This window comes from Peromyscus maniculatus, chromosome 22 (genome assembly GCF_049852395.1).
Source record: "Peromyscus maniculatus bairdii isolate BWxNUB_F1_BW_parent chromosome 22, HU_Pman_BW_mat_3.1, whole genome shotgun sequence".
In the NCBI taxonomy this organism is placed as follows: Eukaryota; Metazoa; Chordata; class Mammalia; order Rodentia; family Cricetidae; genus Peromyscus; species Peromyscus maniculatus.
The window spans coordinates 14,254,408-14,278,675 of NC_134873.1; the positions used below are offsets into that span (position 1 = coordinate 14,254,408).

The 24,268-nt window shown below is 47.7% G+C and overlaps 1 protein-coding gene across 1 annotated transcript; it reads right to left on the reverse strand.

Moving 5' to 3' along the window:
• Window positions 1-10,350: 10,350 nt before the first annotated feature.
• Window positions 10,351-24,189, reverse strand: Rab11b (RAB11B, member RAS oncogene family). Its single transcript, XM_006990857.4, has 5 exons — window positions 23,893-24,189; window positions 13,339-13,534; window positions 12,416-12,609; window positions 12,040-12,120; window positions 10,351-11,360 (listed from the first exon to the last, which is right to left on the reverse strand). The coding sequence occupies exons 1-5, from the start codon at window positions 23,930-23,932 to the stop codon at window positions 11,215-11,217; spliced, it is 657 nt and encodes a 218-aa protein (XP_006990919.1). The 5' UTR covers window positions 23,933-24,189; the 3' UTR covers window positions 10,351-11,214.
• Between the last annotated feature and the right edge of the window lie 79 nt (window positions 24,190-24,268).

The following is a 24,268-nucleotide window of genomic DNA, read 5'->3' on the forward strand; positions in this document are numbered from 1 at the left end:
AAGTATTTTATTATAGATATGAGGGTTAGTACAGCTAGAGGCATCTGGAAGAGTCCAGGACAGGGAAAGTAGTATATTGAACATGGCTTGCAGACTAGACTTGGCCATGGGGGGTGGGTGGGGAGAGAGAGGAAGAGAAGAAAGGGTGGGCAAAGGAAACCAAGAGAGAGGGGCAGAAAGAGGGGAGCCAAGAGAGGAAGACAACAGAAGAGGGGGCCAAGGGAGTGTATAGCTGAAATGGCAGGGCTATAAGGGAATGAGAAGCTGTGGGAATAAAGCCCATGAGCTGAAGAAGTTTAGGGTAAGAGATAGGGTGAGAAGAGCTGAGAAAAGCCAGAATGCCATCCTGGACACTGTAACAGGTATCTGTGATGTTGAGAGAGTCTGGAGGCCAGCTTGGACTTGGATATGTTCATAGGCACCACAGATGGCCATTTGTCCAGTTTCTTTTGAATCTGACAAAAATGTAAAGCCAGGCCAGTGGAGCACATCTGTAATCCAGACACTCATGAAGGTACTAGAAAAGGACCTCTATTTGTACTAGTCTGAGTTACAGTGTGAGACCCCCCCCCTCCCACTTTCCCTAAAAAAACAAAGGACTGGTAAGATGGGTCAGTGGGTATAGCATTTGATGAATAAGCCTGATGACCTGAGTTCATCCCCAGAATCCACAACATATAGAAGAAATGACTCTCAAAAGTTGTCCTTTGGCCTCCACGTGTACACCATGTCCATATCTACACATATACATCATATACACACAAAATAATAATAATAATGTGATGGTTGTTTTTTAACATAATTTATTGATTCTTCAGGAATTTCACATCATGCATCCCAATTCCACTCATTTCCTAGTCCTCCCATATCCACCCTTCACCCCTGCAGCATCAACTCCAAAAGAAAATTTAAAAAAAATAAAATAAAAACACAAACAAACAAACAAACATCCTGTTTGTTCCTCTTTCCCACATCTCCAACACCTCTTCATTCATCTTAGTGGCATCTGGGAGCCATGGTGTGTCACACAGTATACCCTTTTGTCCAATCAGCTTTTCTTGCAAAATGTTCATTGCAATGAGTCATTCATTGGTCTGGTTCAAGGCCTCTGGATTCTGGTATACCATCATCACTGGACCCTCATCAAAATTCCTCTTGGATATCCCAATGCCACCCTAAGTCATGGAGATCCTGTGTTTATCATCCCACAGTATTGGGGACTATGGGGATCCAGTCCCCTCCCAGGGTCCGGAAAGAATCTACAACCAGCTGATAATTTAATCTTTGATGATAAGAAATAAATCTATGTACATGAAACTCTTTAGTCCATACACTTTATTCTTGAGTCAGTTTTTTCTCTACACTGCTTCTATTCTGTTCTCATGTCTAGCTCATTTCTTGCCTGATTTCTTTCTACATTTATCTGCTGTCCCCTCTAAGTTCTATCTTAATTCTCTCATATTAGTTCTGTCCCATCTAAGTCCTCACCCATCTAGTTCCTTTCCATCTTAGCTCTTCTCCCATCTCCTTCTTCCTCATCTTTTTCCTCCCCATTAGGCTCTTCCTCATCTTTCATCCTGTTCCTCTAGTACTCTCTTCTAGTCCTTCAATCTAGTTCTTTCCCACCTAGTTTGTTTCTCTCCAGTTCTTACCCATCTAGTTCCTCCATTCTCTTTTCTCTTCTCTATCTCATCCTCAAGTTCTCTCCCCCAAATTCCTCCTCTGAATCTCCTTATACCCCTCAGTTAATCTCTCAAGTTCTGTTCTCTAGGAATTCAGTTATAAACCCAAGCAATAGCACTGCTCCCCGTCCAGCCAGGTCACCAGGCTTGAATTGCTACAGGGTCATAAAGGCAGGTAAGAATTTTCCTTAGGCAGTGACTGTCAGGCTTTCTTTCACAACCCAAAAGGGAAGTGGTAAAAAAAGGAGGTCAACTGAGAGCTAATGATCAGTTAGTATATCAGAAAAAAAAAAAAAAAGGAATTTGTATGCTCAACTACATTCCTATGAGTGGTTAGGTAAGAAGTTAGGAGTCTATAATGTTAGTAATAGAAAAGAAGAGTCTCAGATAGCACAAGAAATAAAGCTGTCCTCCTGACCTAGAGAACAGGTGTTTTTTCCATAAGGGTGTTACCTTAGCTCAGGAGATGGTTTGGTCTTGGATGCCTGATAGGTATTTTAGATAAATACACTGTTAGGAGTTCTTGGAAGCATACAAGAAAATCACTGTAGGAACCAACCAATACACACACACACACACACACACACACACACACACACACACACACACACATAAGCTAAGATATCACCAAGATTTAAGCCATGGCTTGACCTTTGGAGAAGTCCTTGACTTCTTTGTGACAGCAGTTGAATTACATTACATTTTTCTGTGGCTTGCAGCACCCCCAAAGAGTTAAAACAACAACAACAAAAAAAAAAAACAACACCTATACCTCTGTGGTAACACAGGCCACAGACATCAACCCAGATCACAACTGCATCAAACACAGCCCTCAGCCCCAGCTCCAGCCCAGATGGCACCATGGTTCTGGGTGGCAACACAGGCCACTCAGATCAGCATGGCTCTGGTGGCATCATAGCCCTTGAACACCAAGACCACGGGTTGTAGCCCAGACCCCAGGCTTCCATGTAGCCTTTGATGGCAACACAGGCCTCCGACTTCAACACAGACCCCAGCTACAATAGGATAACAGATCCAAACATGGTCCTCAGCAGCAGCCAGGCCTGGATGTCACCATTACCTCAGGTGTAAGCCACTCAGATCAGCATGGTCCCAGGAGCAGTGTGGCCCTTGTACACCAACATGACCCCAGGTAGGGACCTAGATCTTGAGCATCCACATGGCCTTTGAGGGTAATAGGAGCCACCTACATCAACTCAGACCCCGGCTGCCACAGAGCCATGGACCCATTCATGCGCCTCAGCTGCAACTCTGTCTTAGACATCACCATGGTACCAGGTGGCAGAGCAGACCACTCAAATTGGTATGGCCCCTATGGTGGCATGGTCCTTGGACACCTACATGGCCACAGGTGGCAGCCTAGACTGTATGTTGTCTACCTCTCCAGTGTGAGAATGATGGATATTGTGGAATTACTCCAATTGCTGAGGCATCCAGTCTCAAGGACCAAGCAACTACCAGGTTCTCAGCCTCACAGGTGTAGCCAGCTGTTGTTACTATTTCAAGATAAACTAATTTAATAAATTTTTAAAAGATTATTTATTTATTTATTTATTTATTTATTATGTGTACAATGTTATGTATACAGTGTTCTGCCTGCATATATGCCTGCATGCCAGAAGAGGGCACCAGATCTCATTATAGATGGCTGTGAGCCACCATGTGGTTGCTGGGAGTTGAACTCAGGACCTCTGAAAGACCAGTCAGTTGTCTTAACCTCTGAGCCATCTCTCCAGCCCCTTAATAAATTATTTACATGAAGCCAGGTGGTGGTGGCAGCGGCTATTAAGAGCAAAGGCTTGAGTTTGGTGCTATCCAGAATTCAAGTGGCAGTCAATGTGAGCTCAGCACCCTCAGCAAAAGGGAAGGTGCCAGCTCAAATGGCCTAAGGCACCCAAATAACACATGAATACAGAGAGAGAGAGAGAGAGAGAGAGAGAGAGAGAGAGAGAGAGAGAGAGAGAGAGAGAGAGAGGAGAGGTGGTTTGAATGACAGTGGTGCCCATAGGCATATATATTTGAATATGTGATCCTCAGTTGGTGGAGCTGTTTGAGAAAAATTAGAAGATGTGCTTAATGAGGAGGTACATCAAGAGGGGCAGGCTTGGGGGCTCAAAAGCCTATAGCCACAGCCGAGTCTGTTCTTTGCTCCCTGTTTGTGGATCAGGACATGAGCTTTGAGCTGCTGCTCCAGTGTCATGCCTGCCTGCCTGCCTTTTGCCATGCTCCTATGATGGACTCCTAGCCTTCTGGAATTGTAAATCTATAAGAAACTCTTCCTTCTATAAGTTGTTTTGGCCACAGTGTTTTATCACAGCAAAAGAAAAGTAATTAATACATCTGACTACCCAAATTCCATCGCTGGAAACCATGTGTAGTGGTTTAAATGAAAAATGTCCCCCACAGGCTGTGATATTTGGACACTGAGTTTACAGTTGGAAGAGGTTTATATGGTACGGCATCACTGAGGCAGGATTGGAGAATTGAAAGCTGCACACCACTTACCTGTCTTCATCAGGTTATTACTTCTGCACCATGCCTGCTTCTTGCTGCCACACTGCCCTGCCATGATGGGCCCTTGTCCTCTGGAATGGTAAGCCCAAATAAATCCTTTCTCTGATAGTTGCCTTGGTCATGGTGTTTTGTCACAACAGAAAAGTATCTAATACACCATGTGAAGGTGAAAAAAAGAGAACTGACTCCACAAAGTTGTCATCTGACCTCCACATATGCACCGTGGCATGTGTGCACACAAATATTACCATATGCTTGCACAATAATAGTAATTTCAGTAATGGTGATAAAATAGTTCAAATGACAAAATAAAAGTGTGAGTAAATTAGGTCTTCTTAATTCAGTCAGATGTGGTGGCACTTTCCTTTAATCCTATACTTGAGGGGCAAGGCAGGACAGTTGTTGCAAGTGTGAGGCTAGTTTGGGCTAGACATCAAGACCCTGTCTCATAAAGAGAGAGAGAGACAGACAGACAGACAAATCCCAGCACTTGAGAAGCAGAAGCAGGAGGATCTCTGAGTTTGAGACCAGCCTGGTCGACAGAGTAAGTTTCAGGTCAGCCAGGGATATACAGAAAGACCTGTCAAAACCAAAACCAAAACAGCAAAAACAAAATCTAAAAAAAAAAACCCAACCCCCAAAAATTCAAAAAAACCCTAAACAACAACAACAAAAACCCTTTGTTTTAGTTAGGGTTGCTATTGATTTTTTTTTTCCAGAGCTGAGGACTGAACCCAGGGCCTTGCGCTTGCTAGGCAAGTGCTCTACCACTGAGCTAAACCCCCAACCCCGCTATTGCTTTCATGAAACACCATGACCAAAAAGCAAGTGGGGAAAAAAGGGTTTATTTGGCTTACACTTCTACATCGTGGTCCATCACTGAAGGACATCAGGATAGGAAGTCAAGCAAGGAAGGAATTGATGGAAAGGCCATGGAGAGGTACTGCTTACTGGCTCACTTCTCATGGTTTGCTCAGCCTGCTTTCTTATAGAACCCAGCATCACCAGCCTAGGGATGACACCACCCAAGATGGGCTGGGCCTTCCCCAATTAATCACTAATTAAGAAAATGCCTTACAGCTGATCTTTTTTTTTTATAATTTATTTTTATTTTATTTGCATTGGTGCTTTGCCTGCATGTATGTCTATGTGAAGGTGTCAGATCTTGGAGTTAAGAGACAGTTGTCAGCTGCCATGTGGGTGCTGGGAATTGAACCTGTCCTCTGGAAGAGCAGTCAGTGCTCTTAACCACTGACCATCTCTCCAGCCCCACAGCTGATCTTATGGAGGCATTTTCTCAATTGAGGTTCCCTCCTTTCAGATGATTCTAGCTTGTATCAAGTTGACATTAAACTAGCCAGGACAACCTTCTAATACTAACCAAGCCTCAGAACTTATCCCAGAATATTCCTTCTCTGACTGCAGGAAACCTCTGTCTCAGAATAGTTATTCATGTGCCCAACAGTCTCTTTCAACTCACGTAACAATCAAACTCCTGGCCACATTGTATAGCATGAATCTTAAAAGTTCTTATTAGGGGCTGGAGAGATGGCTCAGAGGTTAAGAGCACTGGCTGCTCTTCCAGAAGTCCTGAGTTCAATTCCTAGCAACCACATGGTGGCTCACAACCATCTGTAATAATATCTGGTGCCCTCTTCTGGCCTGCAGTCATACATGATGTATACATAATAAATAAATAAATCTTTTTTTTAAAAAAGTTCTTATTAATAAAATCAAACGTGGAGCCAGGTATTGGGGTGAATGCTGGAAGATCAGAGAAGCAGAACAAGCCACAGCTTCCTCACCTTGCCAATTCCTTAGTTGATCCTGTTTCCTCAGTTTGGAAGCTTCTGAGTCTCATCCAAATGGCTCTCAGCTGAACTGCTGTTAAAAGCCTAAAAGCTTAACCAGCTCTAGTTCCTGGTTTTCACGCCTTATATAGCTTTCTGCTTCCTGCCATCACTTCCTGGGATTAAAGGCTCACTTTCTGGGATTAAAGGAATGAGTCACCATGCTGGGCTGTTTCCAGTATGGCTTAGAACTCACAGAGATCTAGGCGGATCTCTGCCTCTGGAATGCTAGGATTAAAGGCATGTGTGCCACCATTTTCTGGGCTCTATATTTAGTGGCTGTTCTGTTCTCTGACCCCAGATAAGTTTATTAGGATGCACAATATTTTGGGGAACATAATATCACCACATTATTGGCCATCTAAGATAATTTTATTTTGTTGTACAAAGGATTTGGAAGCAGGATATTGGAAAGAGTAGGGTCAGTTAGATGATTCAGCAGGGAAGGGTGCCTGCCACCACCCCTTATAACCTCAGTTTAATCCCTGGAATCCACATGGTGAAGGAAGAGAAGCAATTACTGAAAAGTGTCCTCTGACCTCCACACCAGTGCCCCCCCCACAATAAATAAATAAATAAATAAATAAATAAATAAATAAATAAATAAATAAATAAATAAAGATAGAGGCTCATTTAGTGCACTGTCCTGGTGACTGGGAGGTCTAAGAGCAACATCTGGTAGAGGACTTTCTACATCTTTGTGACGTGGCAGAAGGAACTGCAATGTGTGAAACACTATAAGTGTGCCAAATTGGGTCTCTCTTCTTCATCTTATGAAGCTGCCATGCCATCATGGAAGCCCTACTCTGATGACCTCGTCTATCTAGTTAACTCACAAAGGCCACACTTCCCAACACCACTAACATACTGTTTCAGGTGTGGATCAGTTTTGAGGACACCCACTGAGGTTTCCAGGGTTTACTGTCTAGGACAAAGAATTGCACCTAGGACATATAGTGAGAAATAGAGACAGTCTGGGGCTTTAAAGATGGCTTAGTGGTTAAGAGCACTTGCTGTATAAGCATGAAGGCCAGAATTTGGATCCCATCACCCATGTAACAAACCAGGTCTCATCCTGCACACACCTATAATCTCAGCACTGAAAGTTTGTAGGGAGAGGGGAATTGCTTTGGCTTGCTAACTGCCAGTCTAGTAGGAAAAAAATATGCAAGTTCCACATTCGGGGAGAGAGCCTGCCTCAAAAAGTCAAGCAGTGAATGATAGAGGACACCTGTTAACCATCTTTGCTACTCCCTACAGGTATGTGCATCTGCACACACATACAAACACATACCATACACACACTACAAACTCAATGTATACATAAAGAGATAAAGAAAGAAAAAGTTTATGAAGAAACAAAAAGTAGGCTGGAGATGGCTCAGTGGTTAAGAGCATTGGCTACTAGAGGCTCTAGATTCAATTCCCAGCACCACATGGCAGCTTAAAACCATCTGTAATTCCAGTTCTAGAGGAATCTGACACCCTCTTCTAGCTTCTGTGTGGCTTGCATGCATGTGGTACCCAGACATACATGCAGGCAAAAACATACACAAATAAATGTTCAAAGAAGAAAAGCACTCCTGAGAATGGGAGTAGGCTAGTAAGCTGAGGGGAAAATATGTGCTCAGAAGTGCTGTGCCACAAGGCTCATTATTTTCTTTATAGGTAATTTGCATTGAACCTGCTTCCCCACATTCTATCTTGGGTTTTTCTTTTTCTTTTATTTTCTTTTTTTCTCTATGTAGTCATGGCTGTCCTGGAACTTGCTATGTAGACCAGGCTGGCCTCATATTCACAGAGATCCTCTTGCCTCTGCCTCCAAAGTTTGTAGGCTTTCTTGAGCTTGCTCTGTTTGTTGCATGTGGGCAAGGGTTTCCAGCAGTTTTTGTCTTTCATGTGTTTATGTTCGTATTTGTCTCTCCAGTCTCTTGCTGCAGTATGACAAAGTGGGCTAAGTTACATACTTATCAATTCTATAACACATCCAACCTTATGTTTGGCAAAGACTTAGCCCTGAATGTTCTGTCTCCAATTCTAGTCTAATCCCTATTGGATACAGCAGCTGACGCTTGAATGAACAAATGTTTATGTGCTCTAATTTTATTTATGTTATTTGTGTGTGTGTGTGTGTGTGTGACACACACACACACACAGAGAGAGAGAGAGAGAGAGAGAGAGAGAGAGAGAGAGAGAGAGAGAGAGAGAGAGAGAATATGCATATGTGTAAGAATGCAGGCATGTGCATCCTGAGAGCCTACATCCCCAGCTGCAGGCTTTTACCAGGCTTACAGTACCAAATGTGGATTCCCTTCTGTGGAATGGGCTTTAGATTTAATCAGAGAGTGATTGCTATACATAAAAGCCATGCTACACTATTACACCAGCAGGCATATCTTGCCTAACATGTTAGTACTATAGCATGCAGGGTCCATAGTCAGGGCTATTGATGACAGTTCTCCCCTAGCAGCCTATATAGCTTCTGGCACAATGAAAGATAGACAGAAAGCTTACAGACCAGTTCTAGCTTGATTTCTCCATTTCCTGCAACCAATATATATGGTGTTGTATGCATGTGTGTACACTGCATGTGGGTGCATGTCCATACATTCATGTGTTTATGTATGTTCACTGCATGTGGGTACACTTGTGTGTGCACATTCCATGTATGCACTTTTGTGTGTGTGTGTACATTGCACATGGTGCATGTGTGCACGTTTGTGTGCAAATATAGAAATCCTCCTAAGGGTTAAGGTGAGAGGACAACTTTTGGAGGCAGCCCTCACCTTCCATTTGGTTTGAGATGGGATGTCTCTATCCCTGCAGAAGCTGGCCCATGAGCTTCTGAATATCCCGTCTCTGCCTCTCATTTCTCTGAAGGGTTGCTGGGATTACAGATTAGTGACTCTAGCTTTAAGTGGGTTCTGGGATCTATTGAATGTTGGGATCTATACTTACGTAGCACTTTTACCCAGAGCCATTTACCCAGCCCAATGACTAATTTTGATTTTTTTTTTTTAAATATTCAGTTATGTGTCATATGGAGATCAGAGGACTTGTAGAAGTTGGTTCTTTCATTGAATGGGTTCCAGGGATCAAGCACCTTTATCAGAGCAATCTCTCCAGCTCATGACCTTTTTATCTGCTTGAACTCCTTCAGTGCCTATTGCTTTACCTTGGCCCCCATCCATCATATCTAACCTGTCCTGCCTTGGCCAAACCTAGGGTAATTTAGCCTCACTGCCAGTCATTGTGAGCAGGGCCTTAGATTGTGCCATCTCCTGCTTGTGTCTGCTAGACTCTCCACCTCACATCAGCAGCTTTGGCCCAGCCTGACTTCTGACGTGCCCTGGGGATCTATCTCAATTTCCTTGAGCTCTTTGATTTTTCCTTTCTTTTCTTGGACAGGGTCTCATGTAGCTGAGGCTGGCCTTGAACAGGATCTCCTGCCACTACTTCCAAGTGTGAGATTTAAAGGTATGAGCCACTGTGACCAGCGTGGATCAGAGATGTGTCTGGGATTGCCTACCTTGCCTGTCAAGGGGGCTACATTCATTTTTGAATCAGGAGAGAAGGCGTCCCCAGGTTCTCTTCATCCAGAGACTAGGGTTTCTAGAACAGTTTGCTGTACTTGGATTATAAGATTTCCTCTAGAGGTGGAAAAGGACACATCTTGTTACTATGTACACTTGGGGCACAGGACAGGGGAGACGGGTCCTGGGAAGAGGCAGTGAAAATCAAGAGCCACTCACCTTTCAAGTCACTGGTGTCCTCCATTAGCCCCATAAAGTGTCAATCTTGAGTAAAGAGAGCCTTGGAGGCGGGGCTGATATCAGACACAGTTACTAGGCAAGCCTTCCTTACCAGGAACCCAGATAAGGCCATTGTTGGCAGCAGGTAGAAATGGCAAGCTGTGGGCACGCTCATGCCTCCCATTCACACTAGGGGGCGCCCTTGGACATGGCAATCCTGGATATAAGCTATTTTGGGGAGGTGGGTCCTTCTCCCTAAACTGTTCTAAGCTAAGGCTGCCAAGCCAGGTCACCAGTGTTTTGTTTTTTGTTGTTTTTTTTTTCCCCTCCCTACTACAGGAGCCATTTGCACAGGACTCACCCTCCCCTCTTTGGGGCCCAGGATCCTTATCTTATAGCCTAGTATGCAAGTTCAGCATGCCTACCCACTGCCTTCAGCAGTACTAGACTAATGTACCACTGGGGACCAATAAGGGCCCCTGAATCAGGTGCCCCTTGTAGAGATAAAGAAGACAGAGGCTGAGTGGCAGGTTTCTGTACAGAAGTTGGCTTATACATTTTAGTAACGGGCAACAGTGCAGGGGCTACAGGAAGAATAAGAGTTCGAGAGCTGGGGTTTGGCGTAAATTTTACAAAGTGTATAAAGAATCTGTGTTTCTCTACAATAACAAAAAACCAAAGGCTACAAGAGCAGTTTTATATACAAAACATGGAGATATTGCTTCACTTGCAGACAGGTTCCTGACCAGACAGGGAGACGAGACAGAGAAGGGACGGGCAGGGGACAACGCTGCGTGCAGAGGATGGAGAGGGGCAAGGTGTGTGTGTGTGAGGGGGGTCTTCTCCCAGCATAAATCTACAGGCAGGAGCAGGAGTGCGCAGGCCTGGGAATGCTGGAGGCCGTGCTGGCGCTGGCTATGGTGGTGTAGGCAGGAGTGTCCACCTGCCCAGCCCCTAATGCCTGGCTCTTCGGGTATCAGCTCAGAGGGTTTGGGGTGGGGATGCAGGGCCAGCTGGGTCAATTGGCCAAAGAGGGAAGGAGGTGATTGCTCCCTGGAGTCTGCCACGTAAAACAGGAGAAGCTGGGTCCTTCCACTCATCTTCCTCACCTCTGGCTGGCCCCGTCCATTCTACCAACCTCCCCACCCTGTCAAGATGCCCATGATACCCAAGAGCAGGTACATAAGCAAGGGGCTTCTAGCTTCTCTCGAGCAGGCAGGACAGGAGAGGCCACTTGACTCCTGCTCCTCCTGGGCCAGTGGGCTGGTAGGAGGAGCTCACTTGGAGGGTGGGAGCAGCCTGTCCTAAAGGGACAAGGGAGGGGACGGGAGGACACTGGAGGGGCTGGCCAAGGACCAAGGACGTGCACGCACGCTGGGTGGAGGCGCAGGGTGGTCACAGGTTCTGGCAGCACTGCAGCTTATTGGGTTTCTGTCCATCGGTGGTAGGTGGCACACTGATGTCCACCACATTGTTGCCAGGGGACTCATCGTGGGCCGCACGGTCAGCAATTTGCTTCTGTGACACAATGCGGTAGATTTCTGCAACAGGAAGGATGTAGTGAGCAGCTGTGTGCCTGCCCAAGGCAATTTACCTCTCCGAAGGACACAGGCCGGATGTTTCCTAATCCTCAACTTGACAGGACCTAGAATCACTGGGGAGAAGGCCCTCTGTGCATGCCTGTAGGGGAGGATCTTGATGACTTAATTGACACAAGCAGGACCATTCTCTGCAGGGGTTGCTGGACTGTGTACAATGAAGAAAGGGAGCTGAGCATCAGTTTGTGCACATCCCCAGTTTCCTGACTGTGATGACACGACCAGCTGTTTCAAGTACCCTGAGTTGTCAGCCAAAATAAACCCTCAAGTTGCCTTTTTATACAGCAACAGGAAGCAAAGACAATTCCCACCATGCTGTGAAGGACCCCCACCACATCAGGGTAAAATAGCATTGGCGGCTGGGCACCTGGAGGTTCCCAGGCACAGCCAAGTGGGCAGGGGCAGGGCACAGAACTGGTCCTAACTAGCCTAGGCTGTTCCTTCCCTCCCCTGCAGCCCCAGAAGGGCCCATCACAGGGACTTGGGTGAAGACCTCTGTGTCCATGCATCAACAAGGGCTAGAAATGTCCTGACTTTATGTGACATGGGAGGCCTGGACTGGGTTTGCAATGCACCTGCACACTGGGCACTGTCCTTATACCTACCCAGACACTGGGCCTACCTGTGAGAATGTTCTTGAATGCTTCTTCTACATTAGTGGAATCCAAGGCTGAGGTCTCAATGAAGGACAAGTTGTTCTTTTCTGGAAAAGAAAAAATTCTCTCTTGGGTCTGGCTCCCACACTCCTCTCCCCACACCCCTCTCTAGGACTATGCCTGCCCACCTGCCTAACCCAGTATCATAAGAGTTGCTACTAAGGGTTGGGATCAAGAGATTGACTTAACTGCTTAGGGACAAAGGCTGAACACAGGCACTATGACATGAACCATGACATTGGAGGAAGCAGGTGCCTGACTTCTAGACAATTCTCTGAATCCGTCAGTCTGGTTCTCAGAGCACAGTCCCACCATTTGCTGGCATGTCTGCCACAAGCTCACCTGCAAAGGCACGGGCCTCATCAGTGGGCACAGCCCGCAGGTGGCGCAGGTCACTCTTGTTGCCCACCAGCATGATGACAATGTTGCTGTCTGCATGATCCCGCAGCTCCTTCAGCCAACGCTCCACATTCTCATATGTCAAGTGCTTGGCAATGTCATACACCAGCAGTGCGCCCACTGCACCACGGTAGTACCTGCAGAGTAAGTGCAGGCATAAACCTCAGCAGCCTCATGGGAACCCCAGGGGATAGTGGCTTTTTGGTCTAAGCACAGGGCCCGGACAGAAGCAGCCATCATATCTTTGAAGGAGGCCCTTCACAAATGGGAGAGACTGAGGAGGGAATTTGGGGCTCAGGGCTAGAAGATACCCCAAGGCCATGAATAGGAGAGGATACAGCAGCTGTGCAGGGAGAAAGCTACTATCAGGTAGAAGTGCCAATGCCCACTGTGAATAAAGGCCTGGACCACATATGGGACCACTTCCATCCTCTGGGGATGAAGGACCAGTGATGAGGCCACGGTATGATGTGAATGCAAAGCGTAGCAAATGAGGTGAGGGGGCAGCCAGGGGGCTCAAGGGTACATAAAGAGGCAGGCTGGGTGGGTCTCAGTAACTGGGAGGCTACAGTGATGCAAAACTGGGAGATGATGCCAGGACAGGTAAGCTGCCTGAGTTGGGCTGGGTCAGAAAGGAGGGCCTAAGCCAGACCCTCACTATCCACTCAGTAATAACCTCAGTGCCAGGTTACACCCAAGGCTGGGTGCTGGTCTGCCCGTGGGTTCCACAGCTCTCAGGATACCCTTCCGCTCCTTGATCTCAGCTCTCCACACTCCAGTCCAACCTTTACATACCCTTATAAGCTCCTGTGTCACATGCCCACACACCCTTGCTATCTCCAGGTCTTAACTCTAGCTAAACTCACGCAGAGGTAATGGCACGGTAGCGCTCCTGGCCAGCAGTATCCCAGATCTGAGCCTTGATAGTCTTTCCGTCCACCTGAATGCTGCGAGTGGCGAACTCCACGCCAATGGTGCTCTTGCTCTCTAGGTTGAACTCGTTTCTGGTGAAGCGTGACAGCAGGTTACTCTTGCCCACACCTGAGTCCCCGATAAGCACCACTTGGGAACAAGGAGAGAAGGAGGAGAGGTGAGGATCAGGCAGTACCCAATGTTTCCCACATCCACCCATCAAATCTGTATGGTGGCTCTCTGGTTACTGCCACCCACAGATACCCTGGTAACACAAAGAAAATGGAAGCTTCAGAAACAGTCAGCACAGATACCTTTGCTTGTCTCTTGTTCTTAGAGGAAGGCTGTCCCAGTTAGGACATGGTGACATCCCAGGTCACGCTGCAGACAGGATGGCTTGAGACTCACTAACCCCAGAGCCTGATGGCTGAGTAGTCAAGAAGGGTCATAAAAAGCTCTGGAGCTGAGTGACCTTGAGCCAGTCACTTAACCTCTCTGGCCCATCTGTTCTACATGTGCGAACAGAAGGCAGTAAGCCTATTTGGAAGGTGGAATGAGAGCACACAGTCAGGACCTGGCCAGCATGCAGTACACAGAAGGGACACAGGGCGTGTTGTTCAGGCGTTGTTCAGGGGACAGGATGGGTCAACATTCATCAGGGTAAATACCTATGACAGTTGTGTACTCTCCCCCTGTCCATGCTTCTCCTCTAGCTGCTTCAGACAACCAAACCCTCATTCATCTGTAGAACTGGCAGTTCCATGAGCAGCAAGAACATGTGTTCTGGCTGCAGCCTAGACAGAGCTGGTCACCATTCCTGCCTGGGGTGAGGATTACTCTACTCAGTGCTCCTAGAGGGTTCCATCACTGTCACATCTTTATAAGGTTCACATGTCAGTGTGTATGACTTCCTGAAGCCTAGAAGCTGGCGTTGTTAACAGTGACAGGGAGAAAAGGTCTCAATGTAGCCCTGTGCATGCCTCCTTGAAGCTGGAGCCAACCATCTTAATGTCTACCATGAATCAAGGCCTGGGTTCAATCTCCAGCACTGCATAAACTGGGCATGGTGGTGCATGCCTGTAATAACAAAGCTGTAATCCCAGCACTCAGGAAGTGGAGGTAGGAAGATCAGAGACCCAAGATCATGACAGCACATGCTTTTAATCCCAACACTCAGGAAGTTAGCCTTGTCTACATATCAAGTTTCAGGTCATTCAAGACTACACAGTGAGACCCTGTCTCAAAAAGCTATGCCCCACCCCCAACCACATATACAAGAAATTCAAGGTCATCCTTGGCTACTTAACAAACCTGAGGTAAGCCTGGGCTACATGAAACATTGTCTGAAAACAACAACAAAAAGGAAATCTATTCCAGAATAGTTATCAGGACAACATGGCTAGGAAAGATAAAGTATTACAGGTTAAAGCTCCTCAGGACACAGGGCATGACACCAGTAGACATGGAATATGCAGGGGAACTGACTAGTGCCAGGCTATAAAGTGAGTCCTAACCTGGCGTGGCAAATACTGCCTACAAGGGCTGCAGCACCCAGGCTCTGGGGTGGGGCCCGGGCTCCGGCCTGGGCAGGATTCACCATGCACATGTTCACATGTATATATGCTCACATATCCGTACTCACATGTCTGTGTTCATGTGTGCATGTACTCACACATATGCAATGCAGATGTAATAGGCAGTGGGCATCTAATCAGATACCTTAGCCAGAAATCTTATGGTCCCTGAAGGCAGTGGGACTTTGTAGCTGAGGGTGGGCCTACCAGTAGAGAGCCATGGGGGTTGCAGGCTTGGTCATCTGGGGCCTGAGGAGCAGGAAGGGTATTTGCCCTAGATCCCAGCCAAGGAGAGACAGGCATGGCTGTGCCACAGACTGAGCCCAGGCTTACTGGCCATACTGAATGGCTGAGAGACAAGCACTGGGGAGAGCTCTCAGGAGGAACCCAGGCCCCACCTGGGAGTCTTGAGGCCTGGAGGGACCAGGACCCAACAGGTAGCTGAGCTCCCTACAGCTACACTGAGCTGCTTGGCTTATATGCTCTGGTTTCTCTCTCTTGAAAAGAATACATTTTTTTTTTAAAGATTTATTTATTTATGTATACAGCATGTATAACTGCAGGCCAGAAGAGGGCACCAGATCTCATTATAGATGGTTGTGAGCTACCATGTGGTTGCTGCGAATTGAACTCAGGACCTCTGGAAGAGCAGTGCTCTTAACCTCTGAGTCATTTCTTCAGCCTGAAAAGAATACATTTTTGTGGGAGTGGAGGGGAAGGTAAGAAGACAGTGAGACAGGGTCTCATGATGTAGCCTTTCTTACCTCAAACTTTTGACTTTCCTGCCCCAGCCTCCTAAGTGCTGGAATTACAAGAGTGTACCAAGAGGCCAGGCTAAGAATACACTCTTTTCATGCCTCTAGGCATTGTCCTGATTTTCTCCTTTCTGCATATCTAACCCCTAGAAAGTGCTATCTATACTTCTGTTACTTTTGTCTCTGCCTCCAGTCCTCCAGGACCCTCTAAGCCCCAGACTGAGCATGGTTATCCAGGGTCTGGGAGTAGGAGGAGCACCCATCTTGGGATCAGGACTCCAAGGTATGGGTAGAGATGATACAGGCAGGCTACAGACTTGAGGCTAAGCTCACTGGCTCTGGCAAGCAGGGCGAGGAGCACAAAATGGGAAGAGCCCTCAGGAGGGACTCAGTCCCTACCCCCTATTAACATACCAACCTACAGACCTTCCAGTGGCTATAAGGAAAAGGTTAAGTCTCAGTGCCTTGTCCCCATGCAGCAGCTTAGAGAGCCCTCCTTCTCTCACATTGTTTCTTCCTGAGCTTCATTGACCCCATATTGCCTCCCCATCTTAGAGCTGCTACAGGCTATCCCTGTACCTGAAAAATATAAGGGAGCCACAGGATTGGATCCCCAGGTGATCCCATCCATGCTTCTGGCTGCAAATATCGCTTATAGGCTGATGATTCCTACATTAACCTCCTTTCTGCAAGCCCAGACAGATGCGCCCTCTGCCTTTGTATCATCAAACAGAGCCCCAGCATTTCAAGTCAGCACAACAGAATATTGTCCTGGTTACCTCACTGGGTGACCACCCCATCCCCCCTAGTTTAGACAATGACTCATGCAACTTGGAAGGTACTCAGGCCAACCACTTATAGTCATCTTCAGTCCTTTCTTCCTCTCATATTCTAGGGTCAATCTTGTATTTCCTTCATAACTGAAGGGAAACTGCATGGCACTTCTGAGGACCAGTAATGTTCTGCTTCCATGTGGGTTTCATCAGGTGACTTCAGATAGTGAAGATATACTTGGTTATATACTTATATGTATACTTTCCTTTCTTTTGAGATAGGGTCTCAAGCAGCCCAAGCTGGCCTCCAATTCACTATGCAGCTGCAGAATACTTAGAATTACTGATTGTCTTACCTCTACCTCTCAAATGTGGGGACTACAGGTATTTACCACCATGTATATGATGTTGGGGATGGAACACAGGGTCTCATGAATTCTAGGCCAATTGAGCTACATCCTCAGTCCTGTATATGTACTTGTCTATATGAATTCAATTGCTAGACAAAGTGTGTGTGTGTGTGTGTGTGTGTGTGTGTAGATTCCTGCTCCTTACCACCTTCAAAGGCCAGGCCATCATCTCACAGTATCAACCTTTTCTTGAGGTCCCAAAGCTTGTACTCATAGCCACAAGACATATGTCTGCCCTGTGTCTACACTGTCTGCCCTGGGCAGGGACTTAGAATGGCTCCTAAGTACCTAAGAATCAAAACCCACGTGCTCCTTGGGGCCCACAAGGCATGGTCCTACATGCCCTAAGCTGTTTTCTGTTTCTTCCTCAATCTCCCACACGCTCCAGCCAGCTATATGGGCTCTTGCTCTTTCCCAACACATGGCACAGTCCTGCCTCAGAGCCTTTACACAGACTACCGTTCCCTGACCATTCTTTCTCTGGCCCCCGCCTTACTCTTTGAGAGCCCCTTGGATGCCAAGAAGATCCTACCTACAACCCTATTATAAACCTACTTTCCCAACCTTCCCCATTCTCTGTCCTAGCTTTTCTTTCATAGCTCATGCAACCCTCACGTGTCTGGTTTTGGTGTGTGTGTGTGTGTGTGTGTGTGTGTGTGTGTCTAGTCTGCCCTATAAGCATGAATCTTGGATAGTTTTGTTCCGTGCTGTATCCTCAGGCCTGGCATAGGGCCTGGCACATGGTAAGTGCCAACAAATGTCTGTGGAATGAATCAACACACCCCAAAGCAGCTGGAAGAGCCTCCTTGCCTACCTCAACTGACCCCAGACATGCCTGGATCACCCTGGGAAGATGCCTATGTCAACCCCCTCAGGGCACAGGTGAGGATATGGCAAAAAACAGGGAACCCAACCCATTTCACCTTCTGGGCTGGTTGCTTTAGAGCCAAGAATAGGAAAACTGAGGCAAGCATAATGGTACATGCCTATAATTCCAAGACTCAGGAGGCTGCAGCATAAGAACCATGAGTTTAAGGGCAGCCTGGGCTACACAGTAAATCCAAGGCCAGCTTGAGCTACATTTTGAGTCCCTGTTTAAAAGGACAAACTGCATCGACAATGCTGCTCAGTTGGTAGAATGCTTGTCTAAATATGCACAAAGCCCCGAGTTTGATCCCCAGCACTGCATTAAACTAGGTGTGGTGGGCATAAAGCCAAGCCTGGTGGTATACCCTGGAATTACTCTGGAGGTGGATGCAGAATAAGTTCAGGATCATCCCTGGCTACATAGTGAGTCTAAAGCAGGTCTAAGCTTCATGATGTCCTCAAAAACAAAACAAGCCTGGTGTGGTGGCTCAGGCCTTTAATCCTAGCAGACCCAGGAAGCAGACCCAGGCTAGCTAGGACTACACAGTGAGACCTTATTTCAAAACAAAACAAAAACAACAAATCCCCACAAAAACAAAACTATAAAACCAACAAAAACTCCAAAAACAAAACAAAAACCCACAAACATATTCATAAGAGGGGGGACAAAAAAGAGGTTGCAGAGATGGCATACACTACCTCACACAGTCCATTTTTTAAAAAAGGAAACTGAGGTTCAGATGAGGAATGAGGAACCCAAAGCATGCTCTCAGGGGTGTGGAGGCAAAGCAGGAGCTAGGGCCTGTGTTTATTTGCAGATTTGCCCCTCATTCACCAAGAAATGCAGGTCCAGGGCAACTTGCCTGGCAAGTCATCTAGGCAGAATCTGAATTCAGGTCTCTGGAACAAGGGCTTTCTCTTCCATTTCAATCTCACATCTACCCTGCCATTCTCCCCTTATCCCTGGCATGCAACTCAGAGGTCCTAATTCTACCTCCTGGAGACAGTGAAGCCCAGTGCACCTCAGCCTGCCTATTTCCCAGCTTCCCACCACCTGGGCATTCTTCAGGGATAGCCAAGAAACTCCTGCTCATCCTTCAAGATCCAACAGTCTGTGAGACCCCTCACTCAGGTCAGGCTTCTCCTCTCCAAGCAACTATCATATGGCCTGGTCCACAAGACATGTGATGATAGGCTCGGCATCTTCCTGAGACTCTGTGGGTACCCAGTATAAGAATGCCAGTTCAGGGGCTGGAGAGATGGCTCAGCGGTTAAGAGCACTGGCTGTTCTTCCAGAGGTCCTGAGTTCAATTCCCAGCAACCACATGGTGGCTCAGAACAATCTGTAATGAGATCTGGTGCCCTCTTCTGGCCTGAAGGGACACATGCAGGCAGAACACTATACATAATAAATAAATAAATTAATTAAAAAAAAAAATGCCAAGCTCAGAGAAAGAGGTGAAGCTAGACTAGGGCAGAGCCAAGGACTCCCAACCATGGTGGTTGTGGCAATGACTGGCTCCTGAGCCATGAAACAAGCTGAACTGCAGGAATCACTCTCCAGAGCATCTACCCCTCACTTCCTTTCCACAGGAGCTACCACAGTCAGGAGAACTTTGCTCCTCATTCTCACGCCTAAAGGAATGACATGGAAAACTCACCCTGCTCAGTAGGTCTCTCACACCCTCTATCTTCTAAGTCTTGTCTCTGTTGCATAGCCTTCAGGACTGTTGGCCACAGCAGCTGCACTGTGACCATGACTGGACCTTGGGTCAATCTTGTACCCAAATGCTTCTCAGGCCTAGGCTTAGCAAATTCTCAGAGCCACTCAGGGCCAGACACAATGTTAATAATCCCACTGCAGTTAGGGCTACTCAACACAGAGACAAATTCCCAGTTCAAGGTTACCCACTGAGAACAAGACTGCACAGACTAGATGGAGGGTCCACAAACCATACCCAGGTGAACAGCAGGAAGAATAGGCTGCTCAGGCTATCCCTGGCACAGGGTGCCTGATATACCAGGGTGGTGACTAGGCTGCCTCTGAATGTAGAATAGATGTGAAAACGACATTGTCAAGAAAACAAGTGACCAGTTGTCTTGGGCAAATAATAAGACCTTGAGGACACAGCCCTCAGCATTTCCAAAGAAGTCTGTGGCTTTGTTGGCTGGGAAATAGTCCCCCTGGATATGCCATTTGGCGTGCTGAGCAGGCAAGCCCAGTTGGCAAAAACAAAGATCTGGAACCTCTCAAGAGCCCTGAATGCTCTAGCCTGTCCTATGACAGGGTAGCACCCCTGGAGCCTTTGATGTTCAGGCTGACTGAGCAGCTATTCAGTGTGGGGAAGATTTCCTCTAGGAAGTGGGTCCTAACCATTCCAGGCTCCAGGGACCGTATTCTTTGGGGCTAGTGGGAGTCACTAGCACAGCAGGCCTGGCAGGCATATTACCTAGCCTTATGTACTCGGCAGAGGGATGTAAGTGCTGGAGCTAGCCCTGTCCCTGGGGTCTAGTCACTTCTATGTCCTTGGATAGGGGTGGGCACAACCCAAAGAACAGGGTCTCTGGGCCTTTCACATGACATGTGTCCTTGAAAACTGGGTGGGCACTAACTGGCAGGGAACTCTGGGAAAAGAGTCTGACGATGGGGCCTAGGTGGTCCCAATATGGCACCCCTAACTTAATGTTCCTTAGAGGAGAAGTCAGGGGTATCTCTAGGGATCCACCATCAGGTTGGGAAAATGGTCAGTGGTGACAGGAGAAAATTGGGAGAATAAACGTGAGCATCTATAATTAGGTACAAATAAACAACCTTACTCTTGGGGCAGAGACTATTTATGGAGGAAAACAAATGGCATGTGGCCACCCACTCATGGGACCTTTTGGCCTTCACCTTAAGGTCAAGGGAGCCAATGTGTGATGTGGCTGCCAAAAACGTGTGTGAGCCACTGTCTCCTTGTGGCCTTCCATGTCAAGGAAAGGTGACCAGAGCCTAGGATGAGGAGGTGAGGACAGCCAAGGCTGGTTTATTTAGCACAGAGAAATGAGGGTAGGGTGATGCTCCAGATGCTATCTTTCCCAAGTTTCTAGAGGTGGCAGAGAGAGCCACAGAGTAACAAGATCAGTCCTTGTCAACACTTCTAGCACAACTGTAGATTATTTTGTTTTGTTTTTCTTGAGACAGGCTCTCACTATATGTAGCGTAGGCTTGGCTTGGCCTCACCTTCTTGCCACCAAATATGAAATGCTTCTCCAACGATGACCCTTGTTATGATGGTTGGCGGGCCCTAGGCCTGAGCTTCTGAAAGCTGTGGGTCTCAGAAGGCACTGGCAGGTGCAGTGTATTCACATTCTGGGGGGATCTGCCACATGCAGGCAAGTGATGTGATTGATGATAGTAGTTTGCCTGCTGCTAGCTCTCTTCCCTTTTAATTCCCCACCACTCCTTTTTCTAATTTAATAGCTTGAAAATCTGAATGAAAAGGATAAATGTTAAAGGGTCCTCAAATGAGATGTAAAAAATGGAGAAGAGACCTAGGGTGAGCACTGGTGGGATGCTGACCTTGGGGGTTAAGGAGCTACTATGATTAACTGAAGAAGGCACCTGCCAGACCAGGAAAGGAGGCCAGTGGGGGAGGGCAGCAGGGAAGGCAGGCACTCCCCCCATGCCAGCTACTGAAGGAGCTGATTGGTGTTTCCAGGAAGTGAGCTCTGGAGACAAGTACCAGGAATGGCAATGGAGCTCCATCGCCCCTGACCTAGTAACTGCACTTCTGGGAATGCACATCAAGGAAACAGCCCACAGGGCAAAGAGAGGACTTGGGCACACTTTCAATGCCAGGCTATTTATAACAGCAAAAAGTCACAAACAAGCAGGGAATGACCACAGATGCTGAATATGTTGAACTGAAGGGAAAAGATACCCTGCCCTGCCTGAAGCTTCCTCAGGGTGGGCTGAGTTGGGACAGGTCCCTGCCACAGCAGGACTTGAGTCTGCTCCACCTACCATCACAGAGCCCTTCAAATCTCTGGTCTCCAAAATCCTTCCAAATCGTCCTCTGCCTCTGGAATAATACCTGGAGCCTAACCTACTAATCAGTCTCACATCTGTATATATAGCCCACTATCAGCCCATGGTGCTATGTGGTAACTCTGTCTCTGCCTAGAAGCCTTTTGCTTCTGCTAGAATCTATAGGGCTATCCCAACTACCTCCACAATCCCAAGAAGCCAAGGCTGACTTTGAGCACCAGGACATACTCCCAGAAAAGCAACAGTGTGTCCCTTGTGTACCCAGGAGTTAGCTCTCGAAACCAGCCACTGTTAGGTGGGGAGTCCAGCATGAACAGTATAGGACCAAAAAGCCCACCTTGGCATAGAAGGAGTCACAATGCCAGAGATCCCTAAATCTGCTCAGCAGAGAAATGAGGGACCCCAGTGACATGGGGGATGCTCACCAGGTAGGAAAACTCTTCCTGCTGGTAGGATTCGTATGTCTTGAAGGGAGGTCTGACACCTGTTTGCTCCAGATCTAACTTGAAAGCCTTGCCCCAAAGCTCATACCCTAAGTGGCAAAAACCCATAAACTGTCCTGAGCCCAATCCTGCTTCACCCTTAGGTTCCTCTCTGAACTCCAGTTTCCCTTCTGTTTTGAGAACAGGCTATGGCTATGTAACCTAGGTTAGCTTTAAAATTTTTTTTGAGATAGGGTCTCACTTGCCACCCCCCCACCACTCCACTTCCTAGAACTCTCTATGTAGACCAGGCTTGCTTGCCTTGAACTCACAGAGCTCTGTTTGCTTCAGTTTCCTCCTGAGTGCTAGAATTAAAGGTGTGTGCCATCTCAACTGGCCAAATTACATTATTTATTCTGTGTGCATGTATGTGTGTGCGCTCATATGACATGGAGTACACGTGGAGGCAGAGGACAACTTGCAGATTCTTCTACCATGTAGGCCCCAAGACTGAATTCAAGTTATCAGGCTTGGCAGCATACATCGGTACTTGCTGAGGTACCTCACCAGCCCCAGGATGGCTTTGAAATAGAAAAAGATTCTCCTGCCTCCAACTCTAAATACTGGAATTCTAGGTGTGCACCCCTACAGGCCTGTTTCCTGGATAATATGGGCTGTATAAACTCATAAAGAGGATTAAAAGAGATCATTATTATAAAGTCTCAGAATAGTGTACAAACTGGGTCAATGCCATCCACGTGTGTTTTTTCTTTGAGAAAAGGTTCCAGTAATCAAGGCTGACCTCTGCACCTTTTTTTGTTTTTGTTTTTCGAGACAGGGTTTCTCTGTGTAGATTTGCGCCTTTCCTGGATCTCGCTCTGTACACCAGGCTGCCCTCGAACTCACAGAGATCCGCCTGCCTCTGCCTCCCAAGTGCTGGGATTAAAGGCGTGTGCCACCAATGCCCGGCAGGCCTCTGCACTTTTGATCTTCCTACCTCTGCCTCCTTGGGAAGTCTGCACCTTCACACAAGGTTTATACAGTGTGGCGGTAAATCCCATGGCTTTGTGGATGCTACTGCTGGGCAAGCTCTCAACCAATAGAACTACATCTCCATCACTTACCCAGAGTTTGAACTAGTGCACACACAGGAACCGTCCCACCCAATTCCAAGGCACCACAATTTAGGGCTCCTGAACCACATGACCCAGGCTCTACCCCAAGATAGGCCCCGCCCCTACCAGTCCAGTCCCAGCCCTAGAAGACTCACACCAATCAGGCTTCCTGTGCACGCCCACAATGTTCCCTAACTGCCCTAACTCCCTATAACCCTGCGTTCAACGCAGCCCGCCGACCAAACTCAGGGAAGCCCCGCCCCTCAGAAGCCCCGCCCCAACGGCCTCTCCTACCACTCCGGGCCCCACCCCCTCCAGGCCTCGGCCCCGCCCCGATGCATCCGGGGTCCATAGGCCTCTCTGAGCCTCCCTCTTTTCACCGCTGCGCACTACGGCCTGAAACCTAGCGAGCTCGGCTTGTCGCGGCTTTCTCCAACTCCCTACCCGGGGACAGGCCTCGTTGGAGCCCCGGGCTCCACCCTGAGCCCTCTCGTCCCTTAGCGGGGCCTCGACCCTCCGGTCGCTACAGCGCCCTTGCTCGTCTGTAGTCCACCGGGCGCACCTTTGAATAGGTAGTCGTACTCGTCGTCCCGGGTCCCCATTGTCCTGGCGCTTCCGGCGGGATCGGCGACTCCGCAGCCCCACCACAAACACCCAATGGGGGCGGAACCGGCGCCGCGCAGAGCGGCGGTCCGACGGCCAGTCAACGGTGAAAGCGTTAGTGACAGGCACCCGGGCAAGCCAATCAGACTTAGGAGATGAGTGTAAGGGGGTGGGAGCCTCCTGGGATCCACCCTTCTAGCCCTCGGTCTCCAGGAGAAAGGCGGAAGGAATGCGGACCTTTTCGAAGTGACAGACTCAGCAGCCTATCAGAAGCCGAAGGAGGAAGGCGGGGCGGAAGACTTGAACAATGAAGTGGATTGACGGAGTGAGAAACC